The sequence below is a fragment of the Rhea pennata genome, chromosome 11 (genome assembly GCF_028389875.1).
Source record: "Rhea pennata isolate bPtePen1 chromosome 11, bPtePen1.pri, whole genome shotgun sequence".
NCBI lineage: Eukaryota > Metazoa > Chordata > Aves > Rheiformes > Rheidae > Rhea > Rhea pennata.
This window is the reverse complement of record NC_084673.1, coordinates 19,911,822-19,930,424: the sequence shown is the minus strand read 5'-3', so window position 1 is coordinate 19,930,424 and position 18,603 is coordinate 19,911,822. Positions and strand designations below refer to the sequence as shown.

Here is an 18,603-nt window from a genome sequence, read left to right as displayed (position 1 = left end):
GTGCTCGCTCGCCGTGTGGGCGCCTCCAGGGCCGGGCTGCCCTCGCCGCCGCGTGCCGAGGCCTACAGAAACCATGCAACCGCCTGCAGCGGCCACGGGGGCCGCGCGAGCAGGCGCTCCCCACAGGGCCCCGAATCGGGGCCGCCCTTCCCTGCTCCTGCGCAAACCCCCGCAGGCTAATCCCAGGCGGGGACGAGCCCCCGCCCGGCCGGCCGGCTCCGGCACGGGTATCAGTCCCGTCCCGGGAAGGACGGGCACCTACGGCCATTTGCGCCCGCTCTGCGCTAGGCACGCGGCGCCCAAGGCCGGGCGGCTGCGGGGTGCTCTGCAAGGTGCTGCCGGGACCCGGCCCCTGGCCCGACCTGGCTGCAGCCGCCTATCTTGGCTCTCGCAGCTTCGCATCGCACGAGCCCTGTTCGAGCACACTGCCTGATCTTTCTGCTCCCCCCCCCCCATTTTAATAAGACTCTCACCCAGGCAAACATATCATAATTAGTTATACAAATCAAACTGTCAAGAACTGAAACACTATATATTCACAGTTGAAAGCCTGTATCTCAACAGGACCTTTTGTCTGCTCTACTCCTGATTCGTTTTTGGTTGGAAATGCAACTTCACTTTCTTCCTCGGCTAGACGTACCGTGAATGGGCAAATACCAGCGAGCGGGCTGTATTCAAAAGGCGACACAGCCTGGAGTGCACGACTGAAGGGGGACCCTTCTCCAATTCCAAACCATACCAAAAAAAAAGAAAACCCATAAAAGGGACTTTGCATCTTTAAGAAACACCCAACAATTTAAAAGTGAATGTACAGCTTATTCACAGGGTGAGAAGGAAGGGAATCTTCCAACTGAATTTGCTTTACCTTGGAAACGGCTGAGACAGAAAAGCATCTTCTGCCATTACCTCTCCGTCTTAAGCCCTGTTTCATCTTAGAAATAAATTAAGGAGCCAGAAAGCAGGAAGAAGACACATGATAAGTTTCTATTCCTCGAGGGACCGGAGAACAGTTGTTCTCCCCTCCTCCCTGCTATCACCGTGACTGTGACCATTTGTCTGTCCGTCCATCCATCTGTCCTGCAGCACAAGAGTTGAGGTTTTATAGAGTTTTTGCTCAGTCCTGCTCTGGAGGGAGCTGGCGTGGGAGAAGGCCAGCCGGGAGCGCTAGCGGCTGCTGTTCTTAATCGCTTCCTTTGCTGCAATGATCAGAGGAGTCAGGCTGGAGAGAGGCTTGGCTAGTTTTAAAAATGGATGCTACCCAAAGGAAAGAAAGAAAGAAACCATTACTCTCCGGAATTGCTTACTCACCGGTGCCAGCAGTATTCTTCTGGTAACCGGGAACGTGCAGAAATGGGACTGAGGGGACCATCCGGATCCTCATGTCCAGTCCCTTGCTGCTGGCAAACACAGCCCGTAATCCTGTTAATCCATTTATCAAGGTGCCTTCAGCTTGCTGATGTTTTTGCCCTGCCTGCCCTCTTGGAAAGCTGCTCGCTCTCCTAGAGCCTTACTCCTCTCAGGAAACTTGTACACAAACAAACGTCAAATACTCATGGAGGTTCCAGTTCCCTAAAGACACAGGCTATTTTAGTGACCAAAAAGACCAAAGGCGCGAGCCGTCCCTGAGGGAACTCAGCAGCCCTAGGCAGAGGTTTCCCCGTAGCATCTGGGCCCACGTGCTGTCTTGGAGGTGCAGGTTTTTGGGCACCAGGACGGCGGGAGGGAGACGGGCGCCCGAGGGCCAGCGGCGGTGCTGGGACTCCCCAGTCACTGCAGCTTATTCCTGTCACTGAACCAGAGCCGGGGCTCCATCACTCGACCGCGCCAGGCAGCAAACGGAGCTGCTGTCGCCTGTGCGTTTAACCGCCGAGGACGCCGGGACGTACGGCAGCGCCGTCACCCGCAGCCGCTTTACCTGCAGCAGCTCCTTGGCAGACCCTCGCCGGTCCACGTCCATCTCGAGGCAGCGGTTCAGGAAGTCGCGGAAGACGGCGGAGAGCCGCTCCGGGTTCTGCAGCTCCGGCGTCCCGTTGGTGGCTATCAGATACAAGGCCTAGGGGAGACGGAAACACCGGGCTCCACCTGCAGCTTTCAGCTGCTCAGATAGACCCTGCTTTTATAAGATCAGTTTTTCGCTGGCAATTTTTTCCCTGGCAGAGGGAAACAATTTTTCTATCCTGAAAAAAAAGCCTAATCTAGACGCAGCTATTCCAACATCAAAATGATTTTGCCTTGATAGCTGATTTCATTGCCTGACCCAGTTAGTATGACATACACCAGCAAAAGCACATTTTGCTTCTGTAAGTACTGACACTAGCTTTACAGGCTATTTTAAGGAGTGAATTAGGCCTAACTGTATTACCTCAAAGGATTATTATATAAACTGCATCTCTGCAGTGCTCACTGGTGCCTAAAGCACTGAGCTTCCGCAGAACAGACTAAGGTAGTCAGATTTTTTACTCTACTCTTGATAAAAATGGTAACTGCATAAAAAAACTTAAATCCATCAGCTTATGCCTTGGATAAAGAACCAGAAATGTTTTAAACTTCATTTTCAGTGCAGACACACAAGTCGCACGCACAGTGATATTAAGAGGAAAACGGATCGTTGGGCAGACGGGAGCCACCTGGGGCTCTGTTTCTCTGCAGTCTCCAAATTCCAGATCAGCTTTGTTTATGTGGTGAAAGAAAAAGCTTTTAATGGCTTAATTAGAAAAATATATAATAATATAATAATAATATATAATAATTCCCTCCCTGTGGCAACCCTATGCTAATTCTGATATTCAGGTAAATACATTCAATGATGTCCTCATCCCAGAAACCGCCAGGGAAGAAATGGGAGGTTCTGGCCGCTGGGCTTCAGAAAGCTCCTGCTTGGTGACACGGGGAAAGCGGCTTGGGGTTACGAAAGAAGGATGTTAGCCAGTACTTCAGCAAAACAGATAAGCAGCAGAATAGGTTACGCTGACTTTAAACTATAATCTTCATGTTTCAGGCTAGTATCCCATTTAGAAGAATGATACAGCTTCATCTCTCAAAGCCGAGCAGGAAAGGTAACATTAAATGTTACATGTTTCATGTTTTCAGCATCATCATCGCAGACGGCAGAGCAAGGAACTTTTTAAAAAACAAAGCAAAATGTAACTTGAGCGTGGGGAGGATTACGCTGTGCTAAGGGCCGAGGTCTCTGTGAACCCCCTTGCGACGTGCATGAACGTCCATCTGCCCAGTGCGAAGTACAGTCGTCTCGGCACACAGAACGGGCCGAACAGCTCAAAATCCCACCCGTTCTACTCCTCAGGAATGACCAGCCTAAGCCAAGCTTAAGTTTCCTAGTCAAAGCCATGGAAGCTCATTTCTAGGCATCTGACAGTGTTCATGCAGCTTGGCAAGGCTTCATCAGCTCCCGAGACCAAGGAATTATAATGCAGTTTTGTAAAACGTGGGGTGACCATTACCAAGTGCAGTTCACTTGTAACAGAGGTCTGACATGCCGAGAAGCTGGGGAGCAGTTCATTCTGCTATTGCAAGATGTTATTAGACATGTAAGACAAACAGTTTGAACTATTTTAGCTTGAACTTGCAGAATATGTCTCAAATACACAGTAATATTAGTAAGAATAGGCCTAGGAATCTTCCATAAAAAACATCTGCTGCGGTAATAGCAGCTCTGTGGTACTGGCATCCAAGCAGACCATGACCAAATCGACTTTTTAACCCTCTTAAATACAGAGGGAAATTTTCCAAGCCTAAATAGGCAAATGAACTATCCTAAAGTAAAAACAACAGAAGTATGTTTCTTTCCTTTTACCGCAACATAAACTTTACAAAGTCAATCTTATCCCGTCCGTCTGCAGCTGACCTCAGCAACCGGACACAGCGGGGAGCTGAAGAGCCTCTTTTCACTGTGTTTTCCTCACGGCATCTGAGGCACATCAGCGCTCCTGGCGTGAAGGGAAACAGCACTGACCACATTCCTGAAAATTTGTATTCCAGCTACGTTCACCTGATTGTGAAACAGGAGCACCAGGTCAAACGAAGCTCTTTGCTTCATATATTGTGAAGAAAAAAGCAAATAAGAGAGTCATCTTTTGCTAGGAATTGCACCTTTAAAATATTTCTAGAGCAAGAGAAAAAAGTTTATGGGAAACTGAAGCATCTCATTACATATTTTTTGGTTTCCTATAATGCAGCCAGCAAGGAAAAATATCCAGTACAAAGGAAAGGAGTGTTTGCAGTAGCTGCAAAGGAGCAATAAGCTCATTAATTTGTTTAACATACCAAAAAACTAGAAAGTACGCAGCATATAGTTATGGCTGCAGTCTGAAAACTGTATTCCAAAGTTACTGAGGCCACCCAGATACACGACAGGAACATTATACAGACAATTCAGAAGCCTGAAACCCTACAGAGTCCACAGCATTTGGAAACTATGTTGAAGTTTCTTCGAAAACTGATGCACTGTAGTTAATAGATGAAAAAGCAAACGGAAATGCTTTTCTTTTTAATTGAAACTGAGGAGGTTCAACCTGCGTTTCGAAGAATATTTATTGTGCAGCGATTGTCCCTCAGGGACTAGGCATGCGCCTTCTGGAAGAAAATCACAGTGAGAGAAAAGACGAATACCATCGCGGGAGTATCCACAGCCTCTCTCATGGCTGGAAAACGGTTCCTGCCTCACGGATTGCCTGCAAGTACTGCAAAGGCTAGAAGGAACCAAGCAACGTGCAGCGTTTGCTATACAGCTGGAAAACGACAAATGCATCTACATTAAACTGCTATTAACTCTATGATTAATGATCCTTTAATGCCTTTATAATTTATTAATACATTTAAACTAGTGCTGGTAACTGAAGCATCTAGGTGCCTTACATTATTAAAACAATCATTCATAAAAGTAAAGCAGCAGCCTTTTGCTTTCAAGCTCTGCAGAATTCCCTGAATGCAAGCAAAATGTGACTACTACACCCAACAGTTACTGTGTTCCATCAGCTAAAAATCTATGCTGTAAAAGCAGGCGTTGTCTTTAAGCTCTGCTGTCTGGAGACAGCTGAGACCTTTCCCTGGAGCCTCTGACTGCACATACAACAGCAGACAGGACCCTGTCCCCATTGGGGTTGATTTACCTTAATAAACCTAGGTGATACCTGGGGTGCTTCAGGCAGTGCTTCACAAGCTGCTCACTGTTCCTAGCCCAGGGACAACAACCTCTGCAAAGGAGGAAAAAAAGCCACCACAGATGCTACCAGCTTCAGATGTCTGGTTTTTATCTGGTGCAATTTCACTCAAACACCTTGAAGATGCCTCAAAGCTGTGAGTGTTCGAGTTGGTCTTCACACTAGCAGGAGGTGAAGCTTGAAGGTTCTAGATGACCCCTAACCAACACTGAGCTTAAGGAAGCAGGACTTCCCCCAGACCAGTAATTCTATTCCTGTTCTTTGGTTTTGGGTGCCTAATACAAAGCCAATATGATTTTTGCAAGGATCCCCCAAGGAAGCAGTCAGAATATGGGATCCTCTCTTTGCAGGAAACTAAAGCAAAACCAGTGACGTGCAGCAGTTGCTGCTGGTAGAAGTGGGCTGCCATGACGCAGGCCTGCTGCTACCCTGCCCAGCTATGGAGCACTGAGCTAGTTCAGCATCTGTCTGAATCCAAGCCCGTGTCTCTCTTAACCCTCCTCGCACGGTGGCAGAGGCACTTCGCCTGGGTGCACAGGACCCCAAAAAGCCAGGCACCTGCCAAACCAAAAGGTGGCCTCCTGAGAAGACCTAGGAACCTTTTTTCAAAAGAGCAGAAGGCAGAAGTTTGTATAAAGCCCTGGCATGTTCCCTTCGCAAACAGCACGACCAAGGGGGTATTTTCTGACTGTGCTGTTGTCTGTTCTTTTAGAGGCTCCAGCTCTCGGTTCTGCAGTAAGCAGGCTGGTACCAGAGTAGAGGGGGGCCAGCCTTATCACTATGAGAAAAGCTAACAGTGATACTGTATTTTAATTGTAGCCTCACCAAAAATTATATATGTATTTCTATCCATAGGTGCAAAACTAATTTCCTCATAGATTCCTGCATCCTAGTAGGAATTAACTGTGCAGCATTTAACTGGTTGTTTCGGCTATCAGTCACGACTGTTTACCTTCGTATACATTCCTCCACAAACACACAACTGTTTGGTGTATGACCCGATCATTTCATTTTAAGCACTCTAGGATAGAAATGAAAACTTCAAAACATTAAAAATGCATCACTTTACTACCTGTTTAGTACAGGTATCTTTGCTAATATATAACTTTAGAAATGTTTTGGTAATAAATAACTGTGGCATTACTATAACCAAGGACATTTTCTGAAAGAATCAGATAACAAATCCACACAGATCTGAATTTGAAAGTACTTTTTTCCCTGCAGATAAGTTTGAAATTCTTTTCATAAAAATTCATCAACTGGAGAAACTTGCTATGGAAAAATTCTTGTCATCAGAGATACGGCTGAAAGAGACTTCAAAAACTGCCTGAGAGAGAAATTTTAAGCATCGCTGGAGGCAAAAATGACACATTTCTGAACTAGCTCCATGTCACTTCTCTTTTGAGGTTCTCCTATTTATGCACCTAAAGCTACAGTATATGCTGAAATGCTGCAATGACATTTTTAGAAACACTCCCTGCTGGAACTAGTCCAAGCTGATGTGATAAGGATTTTGTCTCTAAACACGGGTCAGATTAAAAAGACAGTGGTATCTCATTCTATCTGCACCTTACCCTGAGAGGATTTTCATTAAGGTAAGGAGGTTCTCCTTCCACCATTTCTATTGCCATGATCCCGAGCGACCAGATGTCAACTTTGGGGCCGTATGCTTTTCTCGTCACCACCTCTGGTGCCATCCAGTAAGGAGTCCCCACCATTGTGCTCCGTTTACTCTGCTCAGGGGTGATCTGTGCGCAGAACCCAAAATCAGCTGCGGAGAAAACAAGTGTCATTAAAGCCAGTCTAAAATATGAAACAAAGCAATAGAAACCCCTACTTTGTGCCCAAAAATGTAGTGTTGAATCTAGCTGGAAAAAGCAGCCATGTTCTCTTTGTGTAGCCAAGTAAATATCGAATTAGCCACCTTAAAAAAAAGTTTCATGCAGCAAATGCTTCAATTGAAGCTTTAAATCAAACTTCTGGTCCCTAGAAGAGACACAAGCAAATAGAAGCCAGTCTTTGTATCTTTTTCCTTTTTCTACCTCTTATGTACTGGAATTGTGCACTTCGTTTGCAGCAGTGGTCAGGGCATTAGCACAGAATCACTTTTGGGTACCGGCAGTCAGTGAGAAGCAGCCCCACAGCCCGTGCCGCGAACACCGCTGCCTAACCAAGGACACCTACTCAATTTGACAGATCCGTCCATCCCGAGAAGGATGTTGTCACTCTTGATGTCTCTGTGGATCACTTGGTTTGAATGTAGGAAATCCAGTGCTTGCAGGCACTGATACAAAAAAAAAGAAACACAAAAGTAAAAATTAATGGCCTGATTTCATCACACAAGAAGGGAACGTCTCTAAAAGATTTAATTTCTAGCTGAATTGTGAGTAATGGCAAAATACTGTGCTGTCAAGAGGAATAGCTTGCTGCTTCAACACCGTTAGAATAATAGCTTTCTAAATGAAGGCACGTTAGCTTTTGAATGAGAAATGTCAATTATTGTTACAGACTATCCCCTGAAAGCACAGACAGAACGACTGCAGCTACAATGAATTTGCCATCTCTGTCCATATGACAAACTATTATTTGCCAAAAAAGAAAAACTCACTTCCTTCAGTATCAAGTGGATCACTTTCGGGTGGAAGGTTTATGACAAAGATTTTATTGTGAGAGGCTCTACAGGAGATTTGAAAACAGCATTTTAGTCATTTTTCAGAAGCGAACAACATTTTGGGTGGAACGCTATCCTTTTAAGCAGAGGACTGTGACAAATGAACCTCCGTTTTTCTTTGCTATTATTTTAAAATTCTGCCACAAGCATGCTTGCTTCTACTGGCAAGGAATAACACACAGACATGCCCCAAGCAAACTTTTGAAGAGGCAAAGTTGAGAATAATAAAACTCAAAAAAAAAAAAAAAAAAAGAGTGATTATATCAACAGTCTATAGAGTACAGTAACAAAGTATAGTAAGCACAGTGCTACAGGCAGGCAAATCATATTAAAAACCATCACAGAAATGAAGATCTGGACATGAAATCGCTCATATTCTTACCACCTGTTCATCAGTCCCATGCTACCTACGTGAGCACAAGCACCGCAGCATCCCTCACCTCCCTGCAGACAGCCGCTATCTGCCCTTCGTCCATACAGGTCTCCGTGACCACGTCAGTTAAAGAGCCTCCTGCCAAGTACTCCATAACTACCCAAAGTTCATCACCCACCAGGTAGCTGGAACAAAAAACAGCGACAGAGATGAATATGCATGGCTAAGTTATCTTGTGAGAAAGACCACGCTTGATTTTTGCTTTCTGATCATTTTTAAATGAAGACAGCATAAAGCGAATAGACATTCCTTCTAGGCTACACCGTCCTTAGAAAGAATCTGTGCAGTACAAATGAAAGAGGCATTATGAGTGAAATACATAGACGTTATATGGCAAGCAAGTGAAAAATGCAGTTTAGTAAAGGCAAAGATAAATGTTCAGTCAGGATATATCACATCATCTCATTCATCATCTTAACATATTCAGAAATGCCATGAATAACTCCAGAAACATGAGGACAAAACTTTCATAACTGTCCCTGGTGTGAACCTGTGTACTACTGAGAGTAGAAATTGGTCAACAGTTTGAAAAATCTTACATGAAGTGCATTCAGAAACAAAAAACAATTTTAAATTCGGTAAATTATGTGTGTCTGGAAACAAGAACCTTGTCTTCCTGGCATCCACAGCAATGGAAAATAATGGGAACGTTCCAATGAAAATAATTTCTATGATGATTTATCAGCGTTTATCAGAATACACATAAAATACATTCAACTAAAAAATCTTGGAGACAGTGGAGTCACAGGCAGTTGCTTTAGTAAGATATGGCTGATCCAGATTTTCAGAAACAGTCTTTGAACTGCATATGTAAAAAAATTAATGCAGATTAAGAGCAATCTCCTCCAATACACGTGTGGGTGTGGATGTGTGTGCGCACATTTGTGTGCGTGTGTGTGTGTATATATGTATGTCTGTGTGTACATATATATATATGTGTGTGTATACATATATGTATGTACGTATGTATCAAAAATAAACAGGTCATTTTTCTGCCAGAGACCAAAGGCTTCTGAACCTTTGGCCTGCAGTATGTAAATGAACTTTCAAACGTTAACACTAGCACTACTTACCTGTCTAAATAGTTAACAATATTGGGGTTCTTATTTTCCCTCATGACCAGGATTTCATTAATAATTAGTTCCTTTTTGGGCTGTTGTTGGAGATTCATTTGCTTTATGGCCACCTAAAATGACATTGAAAATTATCACCTCGAACAGCCCGAACCGCCCCAGATCAGCACGAACACGTGGAAGTGGTTTGGGAACGACATATCAGAGCTGTGCCAAACTGCCAGGCTATTCGGCACCAAAGCTCAGGATCACGTTACAACAACCTCACTTTTCTGCTTGCCTGGGTGCTAGTTATACAGGGCCACATACAGCTTGCCTTGTACAATTTGTAAAAACGGCCTGTAAAACCTCAATCAGAAATCTCTAACAACACCCTGCATACCTACTTTCATCCAAAACGGCCGTGGTTTATTACCACAGTCATTATTCATTCAGGTTTTGCAAGCAGGAAGTGATTTTGTTACCATGAAAAAATATATAAAAATAGCGGGTAACCCTGCAGAGATTACATGATTTTGACGACTATTTCAGCAACTGCTGTTATTCTTGACTTGATTACATAACCGAAAGAAAAGGGACACGCACATCCCGCGCAAAAAGCTGTGCTAACGGGTTACACGGTTACAGAGGATCTTGGAACTTCCCAGCTTCCGGCGTTCTGACTTTGCAACTCTAGTAACGCTCTTCTAGCACAGCCGATATTTGCAGTGATTCCTGAGTTAACAAATGATCCGCTCTGCGGTACTTTCAGGGCAGGTCCAGGGCCCTGGGCAGGGTGCCTGTGCCAGCCAACCAGCTTCAACACGACTAGAACACAGAATTAATTCCTAAACACGATCTGTCTTACTTACATCATACTTTGAAGAAAGCTGAAAAAAGAAAGCTAAAAATAGTATTACTATCCTGAATCAGCGACTAAGATAAATCAGGACTGAATGACTGCAGCGTGCGTCGGTTCGCTGTTGCATTAGTATACTCAGTAATTAAGACAGAGTTAGTGTGCCCTTCTTGGAAGGCTATTGCTTGCCTCCTTGCTTTCCTAGTAGCAGCAACTAATAAGGATAAAGTTTGTCCAGCAACAATCAGTGTAATGCAGTTATTTATTCCTCATACCAATATGGGAAACTGTGACAAGCCCTGGGTTTCTCCTGAGGCTGACAGTTATGACAGTCTTTAGATTCAACAGTTTGTGTTGATAACCAAACTACAGCCAGGTCCACAATTTTTGTGCTGTAACTTCACAGAGTTAAGTTATGCTCAGACAAATCTGCTCTGTAAGGAGCATATGTTTATCCACACTGGGGAAGAGCAGAAACAACAATTTCTAAACCAATACCTTTACACTGGCAATAAAAACTATGCAGTTTTTATCAGGCCTGAAAGCTTGCTGAGATTTATTTACAGATCCCTCTCCATTAAAACACACACGCAGGGATGGCATCAGAGGGATGGCAGTGGGCTGGGATCAGCAATGCCATGGAGGGCACAGACCTGTTCTGGAGAAAGCGTAGGTCAAAAAAATGCTGCAATTGGCCTTAAAAGGAAGTCCACGGCCACCGCTGGTGTCCGGCTACCGAGGCACGCAACCGCACGGCCCTCACTGAGCTTTCAGAGGAAAGGCACAGGCAGCATGATGGTGCAGCCACTAGCCCAGGCTTAGGGAGGGGAGAGCTGCCTTTGCACTGAACATCTCCTGGCGACCCCAGAGTCCCTCCCTCGGTCAGCACGGGGCGAAAGCACCGCACACACAGTCCGAGCGCCGAGTTTGCAGGCTGCTGGCACTCACCTCCTGTCCCGTGGCGATGTCTATTGCTGTATAAACGGTACCCGAGGCCCTAGGGAAAAGAAAAACACAGCAGTCAAGAAATGAGAAGCAGCCTGGGTGCTTAGTGCAAAAGTCCAAATACACCTAAGAGCCTTCGGAAGGAAGGAGCTAGACACGGCCTTCTCCAGAGCGCTGTCCTCCAGCCACCCTGCCGGCCACACAACGAGGCACACGAGAAGTTCCACACGAAACCCGAGAACGACTCAAAACAAACAGGAAGCCTCTGAGCGGCAAGAGCTGCTCGGCAATCCCTTCGGGTTCAAAAGCGAGGGGCCCCCATGGGCTTGTTAACCCTGCTGGGGCTTCTCCTGCTGAAGCAAGCCACAGGTTTATGCTGCCATCATCATCTAAGGTGCACGAATATTGAGCCCCTGGGAAACACAGAGCCAAGGTGAGAACCGGGCAAAGCGGGAACACTCATCTAGCAAGCATTGCACAGAGAGAAAATACCAAAATCGGTGAGTTTGCTCAGTTTTACATGATCACCTCGTTTGTCTCTGTTTACCTGCAGGCTGAAATGTTTCCAAAGCATTTTAATACAACAGGCACCAGAGACTGTGTGCCCGTGCTGAGAACAATGTTATCATTGGCCACGCTATGTATCCTTTTAATATAAATGCAAATGCATTTTCCTATGACTAATTGTTGAGATTAATCCAATTTGCTTTCATAAAAAGCCAACACCATTTATTCAGAGTTGCTAACGTGTGCTATACCTCCTGAGCAAAGTCCTGTCAGGGTTTATTTAAAAACCACTATTTAAATTAGGATGCTTTTTGGTATGCTCTAGGCCATCTGTGAAGAGTTTAGATAAAGGTGAGTAATTTAAGTAAAGCTGTGAATTAATTGCAAGGGCTCTGTGATCCTGCATTAGGGACTTTTATTTCTAAGCAGCTATAATTTCTGATCTGTATCTAACTTTTAAATTCTTCTGTAGTATCTTGGTTTTAATGCAGTTAGGCAAGTACCAGAGCCTGCAATTAGATCTGTGTCACTGTGATGCAGTGCAGTACAGATTTTTTTTAAAAAAGAAAAGCTAAACTCAGGCTGCTCAAGTCTCCACACTAATTTATCTTTCTAGCAGGAGCTAAGCACTACTTGAGCCAGCACGTCCTCTTTAGCAAGCACTAGTTAACTAAGTTTCCTCCAGGGTCAGCAGCATTTTCAGCCCTAAACTGGAGACAAATTACAAACAAGAGACTCGGCACTCAGACTGACCTGTTTCTCAGCCCAGACCCGCTGATTCCTGGTCACTGCTAATAGCTCTGTAACCATCACAGTATTTATTAACTTCACCCACCGGATGGAGCAATGAGATGTCACCGCCTGGACAATTCCCTTTTCCTTAAGTGCAAAGTCACTCTCTACCTGCACTTCTCTTGGCAGCGGGTCCACCTTGCAGTCAGGTGCCCCTCGGCGTATCGGCATGCAGTACCGGTCATTGCGCCTGTGCCCCCAGCCAGGCACGTGAGCTATACGGATGGAGCTGGGACGCCTGGACAGTCAAATGAGACTTCCCACACAGCTACAAAATTAAGCTGCCGCTCTAACCGTGCATCAGAAAAAAAAATGAAATGATTGTTTATACAAATTTTTTTCCTTAAGCACCAGACTGTGCAGCATTTTGTTAGACTTCCTATTTTTCAGCAGCTGAGTAATGGAAAAGTCCCCCAAAGCACCATGTAGGGGTAGTGTGAACTGTTTCTGGTAGCAATCTGGGGGCATGGGGCCTGGTTAACTAAATCTAGGCCCGGTTAACTAAATTTACACCTACTTTCCTGAAACAGTCAGAATGTAACTTGCGGTGTGAGGACGTGCCTTTCTGCAGACTTCTGCACCGTCACCGGCAGGGAAGACGTGTCGACAAAGACCTGCAGCAGCTTAGCCCTCCCCGCAGTGCTACACCGCGAGCCGGAATGGCATCGGTCCTCCTGCACATCCTGCGGGATGAACTGATCCCAAGTACCTTAGGGAGTGCACTTGCTGTTTGAGCATTTGAGAAAAAAATTACTGTAATTTAGATACTAAAAGCCAGAGCAAGTCTTACACAAAATAAAGAGCTTTGCACGTATTTGAAACCCAAATAAAGGTATCTAAGAGTCTCACATTCAACTGTTCACTGCGATAGCAATTCAGATCCAAAAGACATCCAGTACAGCGTCCCCCAAGGTGATTTCTGTCCGCTAGGATCTGACCCTCAGCTCTGTCAGTCGACCCGGCTGGTTACACTGGCACACTTACCCCTCTGCAACGCGGGCACACCATCTCCCAGCTGCACTACAAGCTGAAGGAAATCACTTCAGAGGCCCTTTAAGGTCAGATATGATGGTCATTTTCTCGTGGTGACAGCAATAACCCGCTTCACACACGTTTATTCTGAATCTCACTTCTTCAGCTGACACTCATCTTTTGAGAAACTGGCACAATTTAAGTGTCCACTGACAAATGACAGTAAGAACCAAAGCTTGGGGTCGAAAGCAAGCTGGAGTCTGAGAGAGTTATACAACGAACGGCACAGAATAGCCTTCCCTCGAGTGCCCTATCAAATAAAATATTTCTACTACCAGAGAAAGAGCATGAACGTGTCTGGCCTTCCTCAGTATATACCATTTGTAGGTCTGCAATATGCTACCCTGAGTTCAAATCTGACAAAACAGTTAAGGCAGAAAAATTATCTACCAACGTCAGTGAACTGTATTCTGTCACACAGTGACTGCAGCACAACGCTGCGCTTACGCAAACGGAGTTAGCCTTCCTGGGATCACCACGCAGCCCAGGACGCTTCCACTGGGCAGCGAGTCTCAGACAACATTTAAAAAGCAAATCAAATGTTTAGTTCTGATGTTATTTCTCCTTTTTTCTCTCCTCGCATATAAAATACTTCAAAACAATCCTATTCATAGTAGGTAAAGTAGGGTTTCAAAATCGAATAGTTTGGCAGATGATTTTCAGTAAACTACTAATACTTGCAGGATCCAAAAATGATCTACTGTCAGGCAGAAGTTTGAGGGGTGGGGTTTTTTTTGTTGGTTTTTTTTGTTTTTTGTTTTTTTTTTTTACTGCCTATGCTAGAAAATAGAGATAATTAACCTCTGGTTTAGACTTTTAAACTACGCTGTTACAACCCTGATCATTGAAATAATTTATTCAGCAAAACTTTTTAAACTAAATGGTATTCTGAGCTGTCATTTACCTGACATCCATCAGGTGATAAGTTGCTCTTTAAGGTCACAAAGCAGAACTTTCTTCTCCTTTCTTTAGTGCAACTATTATTCACAGACATATAAAAATGATTTCTTCTATTAAAATAAGCATACAAGTATCACATGCTTGAGGCACAGTAAATCTCCCAAGTGCTTGCAATCTCAGCAGACAAGACACTGAGAGCAGCAAAGTATCTTTTATGATTCATTTTGGCCACTATGTAAATACTGATTAATACTGATAGCACAGGAGAATTTAAACCCAGCATCCGAATGTGCTGGAGCTTGCCTAACTTCACACTTGATACTAAACCAGTAAAGTATCTGCCCTGTGTTTTTGTGTAAGTAACTATGACTGGACTTACCCTTGGCCGATTTTTTCAAATCGAGTATATTTCTTCTTAGGGTCTCCCACACTCACAATGCTTCCTGAAAGAAACAAAATTAAAGATGCTCACTTGAAAATGGAGATTCCACCTAGGCCCAGAAACACCACCACTCTGTCTGGGCCTCTGAGCTGCTTGTGTTCAGCCAGCTGACAAGACTGGCAGCTCCCAAGTGCTGGTGGCCTCCGCAAAGGCTGATATTCTACAGTCCTTTGAAGAGTACCTGAGTCTGTGGAGGTTGGCAAGAAACTGAGAACACGGAGAACCCAGATGTTTACAGAAGACAGATATGAATGAAGAACAAATAGCAGTGCAAGTGTTTGTTGTTTAAATGTTAACAAGAGCTGGAAAAATAGAGTCTTTTTTTTTCTTAGAAATAAATACTCCGTGTGATTTTACGAGGGGTTTAATACTTTCAAATGCAACTTGGGTTTCAGAATCCATTTTTATAAACAGATGCCATTCAAAGAACAGGAAGAACATAAAGTGTTTCCAGGAAGGGGTCCTGTCAACCTTTCAGTGGTTCACCAAAATAATGGTTTTGCCTTTTTAAAGCAGAGCAGTTAACATCATAATAATTAGCTACAAAGTTTTAAGAACCATGACCCTTACAATTCATTACAGAGGCTAAATTTGGAGAAGACCTTGCTTGTGTCGTTTGAAGAACCACCACTTGTCTTCAGCCTGCCTTGGATGAGCAAGCAGCAGGAGACTTGCTGTCTCCACAAGCTGATCCTCACAACCCAAGAGGGACCTGTGATGGCTAGCAAAAACAGCAACACTCCTCAGGAACGACTGTTACAAAGATTGCTGCACAAATAAGATGCTGGCAATCTCCTGAGCGCCTGGAGACGCGATGTGCAGGTCAGGCTGGATGGGGTGCTGCCATCTCCCGGTAGCTCATCGTTGTAGCACCAGGGAAGAGGCCAGCCCCTATGGCACAGGCTCTGCACAACGGCATGGGGCACGCCAGATCCCCCAGGCAGGTTTGGAGTGCATGGGCCACTCAGTGTTAAAATTAAAACATGCACAGCTTGGAGGTTTCTGGCCCATTCAGAGGTGTAGGCAGTCTGAATGGGAAGGAAGGAAAGCAGTAATTAGGATAGTCTGTTTGTATAAAACAGAAGAGCCAAAATCTGATAAACTCAAACAAATCCAGAGGAATAATTAAAAAAACAATATTGTTTTTTTCTGGTCTAGTAGTTTCCTAGATAAAATATAAACAACAAGGAGAAGTAAAAGCTTGTGGTTTAACGGCAATGCAAATGACTTCTAAAGATTTAGCTTAGAATGCACATCACTGAAATCCATAGGGAAGATTAATTCAGGAGGAACAAATCCCTATATGTGACTGCATATTTTGTTTGAGCAGTCTGGCAATATTCCTACATTACAAATACAAACACTCACCTATTTATTCACCAGTGCTTCCAAATCAAAACTAGGAGATGTGCCTCTCGCTGTAAGTAGCAACAAACACATTTTTCCCTTCTGTCCAGGCCATTTCTCCGGAGCAGAGGGCTTTTAGCATCCAAATGGGCATCTGAAGGGACACCCGGCCAGGAATCCTGCCTGCCGGCACAGCAAGAAGGGGCATCAATACCATCTGCTACACTCCCTGATAAAATAGTTTTGCTGGCCATGGCAAGGGCGCTAATGGGGAGCTGCAGGGGAAGAGGTTTCCCTTGCTCAGTGAGACCCACTCGCCCTCGTCCGGCACCCCAGGAACGCCGGCCTGTGCCCGCTGCTGCCAGCAGCGTAAGAGCTTGGTGGCTGAGGATGCCAACACAGCCTCAAGTAGCCTGAAGTGATCCTGCCCCACCATCCCAACCTGTGAGAATTACACTAATGGTACTGTCTTGAGTCTAAGCCAAAGACAAAACATTTCCGGGAACCAGTTAACTTTCAGTATTTTCCCCTAGTGACAGGATGAGGGCTAGCACTGAGATGCAACTATCGTAATTGTTGCTTAGTGCCAAAACTCTTCAAAGATAGAAGAATGCTGCCAGTCCAGGGAAGATTTGCCCAAAGTCAGCAAGAATGGTACTAAAATGACACTGATCTCAGTCTGCTTGATCCACAGCAAGAGCCACTGCTTTCTGCCCAACAACCTGCTGCTCTTTGCCAACCAAGTCCCAATTGCCCCCTTATCACAGCACCTGCGGCTGACCCAAGCTGCACCTTCATCCCCTATCCAGTAACCCATGCAGCAAGAGCTCCAGCCTCTTTTGCTCCTGCACAGGGTTAGTGTCCACGGCGATGCTTTGCAGCCTGACCGATGCCAAAGCAACGGAACCAACGCGGAACGTTGCTTAGCACGAGGCGGAGCACAGGACACACCATTTCCAGCTCTACTTCCAAATCTGCAGCCAAAATGGGATACCTTCAAAGTGGCTGCTGCTAAGCTCCAGGGGACTCCTGCAGTGGGATCCTCTTGGAGCAGAACAAGGGTGGCTTCGCGGCCAAAGTGGAACTCACTGACATGTATAATGTAAGACGAAGTTTGCTTTCTACTTCGCTAAAACTGATCTTCTGTATAAAATAATCCTTCAGTCGAGAGGAACGTGACCAGAGGAATCTGGGACTCCCTTTAAACTGAGTGAAAACCAGGGACGTGACCAAAAGAAAGCCCATCCGGAAGGAAACTCGCACTGCTGGGTTTCATCATCCCAAGATAGTCATGCCCATGAGTCTTCACAGCACTAAACCAAACACTGCCGTAATCTTGTGCTGGGCTGAATAACAGGAAAAATACCGTGTTAGTGTCTGACTAGGTGCTATTTTCAGCTAGTTAATGGTACTACATACCTGTCAGGACAAATATCAGAAGTTCATGGAAGTTGATGTTACAAAAGAGTAGAGAAAAAAGAGACTGAATAATAAATATTTTTAGTATAGTAAGAATTTTCCAAATTTGCCACTGATTCTGCAGCTCAGATTTCAGAACTTGAGTAGTACTTTTGAAGGTCAGTTGCTTGTGGCTCGTTTCTTGTGCATATCAAATGCAACAGCACTGAAACCAACAGACTGGCGTGTGGTCCCAGCTTAGAAAAGCACTTTCCATTCTGGACAAAAGATAAACATATCAACCGTTTTGATGTCTTTGAGCACTTTCCTTTATCAAGTCCTAAATTCAGTGCTTAAGAAAGCAGATCTGGGCCACTTGTATTTTATAATTACAGCAGAACATATTCAAGATTTCATTATAGGCAGAATTTAATTTGATCTTATCTCAATATTACAGTTTTTACTCCCTAGTAAAATTTGTAATGAAAGTGGCTCTAAAAAAACACAACTTATTCCAAGCAGAAAAGAATTATGAAAGCAATTTAAGATGAAAGAGGGCAGGGAATGTCTTTCTAAAAGTCGAATAAAATCAATTGTGGGAGAAGTAGGCAAGGTGGAGAAATCATATGGTTTAAATAAATAAAAAAGTACATGTGCTTAAATGTAATTAGCCTAGAACTGTAACAAAAGGACACCATCCAGTTTTCAGATGGCTTCGTGGAAGCATAAAATGATTTTCACTATACACACTACAATTTGCCCAAGTCAGACCTTCAAACCTGGCTCACTGAGTATCATATTCTTAAAAAGAAAACACACATAAACATGTATACATAAACATGTAACATTTAAAGACATAACCTGCAATAACTCATGGCTTAGTCCTAATCTGAGATACACAGAAGACTGAAAAAATGATACACATGCTTTTGTTCACCTATGCAGCATACCTGCAGACCTCATGTTAGAAACCTGTCTCAAACATTTAGGCTCAGCTGAAGGAGCTATAATTCTTCTCTTTATAAGGTGATACACCTGCAGGTGA

At 44.4% G+C, this 18,603-nt stretch overlaps 1 protein-coding gene across 2 annotated transcripts in view; it reads right to left on the bottom strand.

The window, feature by feature from the left end:
- Positions 1-758: 758 nt before the first annotated feature.
- The window catches only part of PAK3 (p21 (RAC1) activated kinase 3), a 71,631-nt gene continuing 53,786 nt past the window's right edge, over positions 759-18,603 (bottom strand). The window contains exons 8-15 of one of the 2 annotated variants that reach the window (XM_062584436.1): positions 14,751-14,814; positions 11,144-11,192; positions 9,358-9,470; positions 8,292-8,409; positions 7,365-7,464; positions 6,755-6,951; positions 1,916-2,053; positions 759-1,254 (exon numbers count right to left, since the gene is read on the bottom strand). In XM_062584436.1, coding sequence (XP_062440420.1) covers positions 1,165-1,254; positions 1,916-2,053; positions 6,755-6,951; positions 7,365-7,464; positions 8,292-8,409; positions 9,358-9,470; positions 11,144-11,192; positions 14,751-14,814 — 869 coding nt within the window. In that variant the 3' untranslated portion in view covers positions 759-1,164. Of the gene's footprint in view, positions 1,255-1,915; positions 2,054-3,571; positions 4,010-6,754; positions 6,952-7,364; positions 7,465-8,291; positions 8,410-9,357; positions 9,471-11,143; positions 11,193-14,750; positions 14,815-18,603 lie in introns of those variants that run through there. The other variant, XM_062584437.1, reaches the window with a different exon arrangement.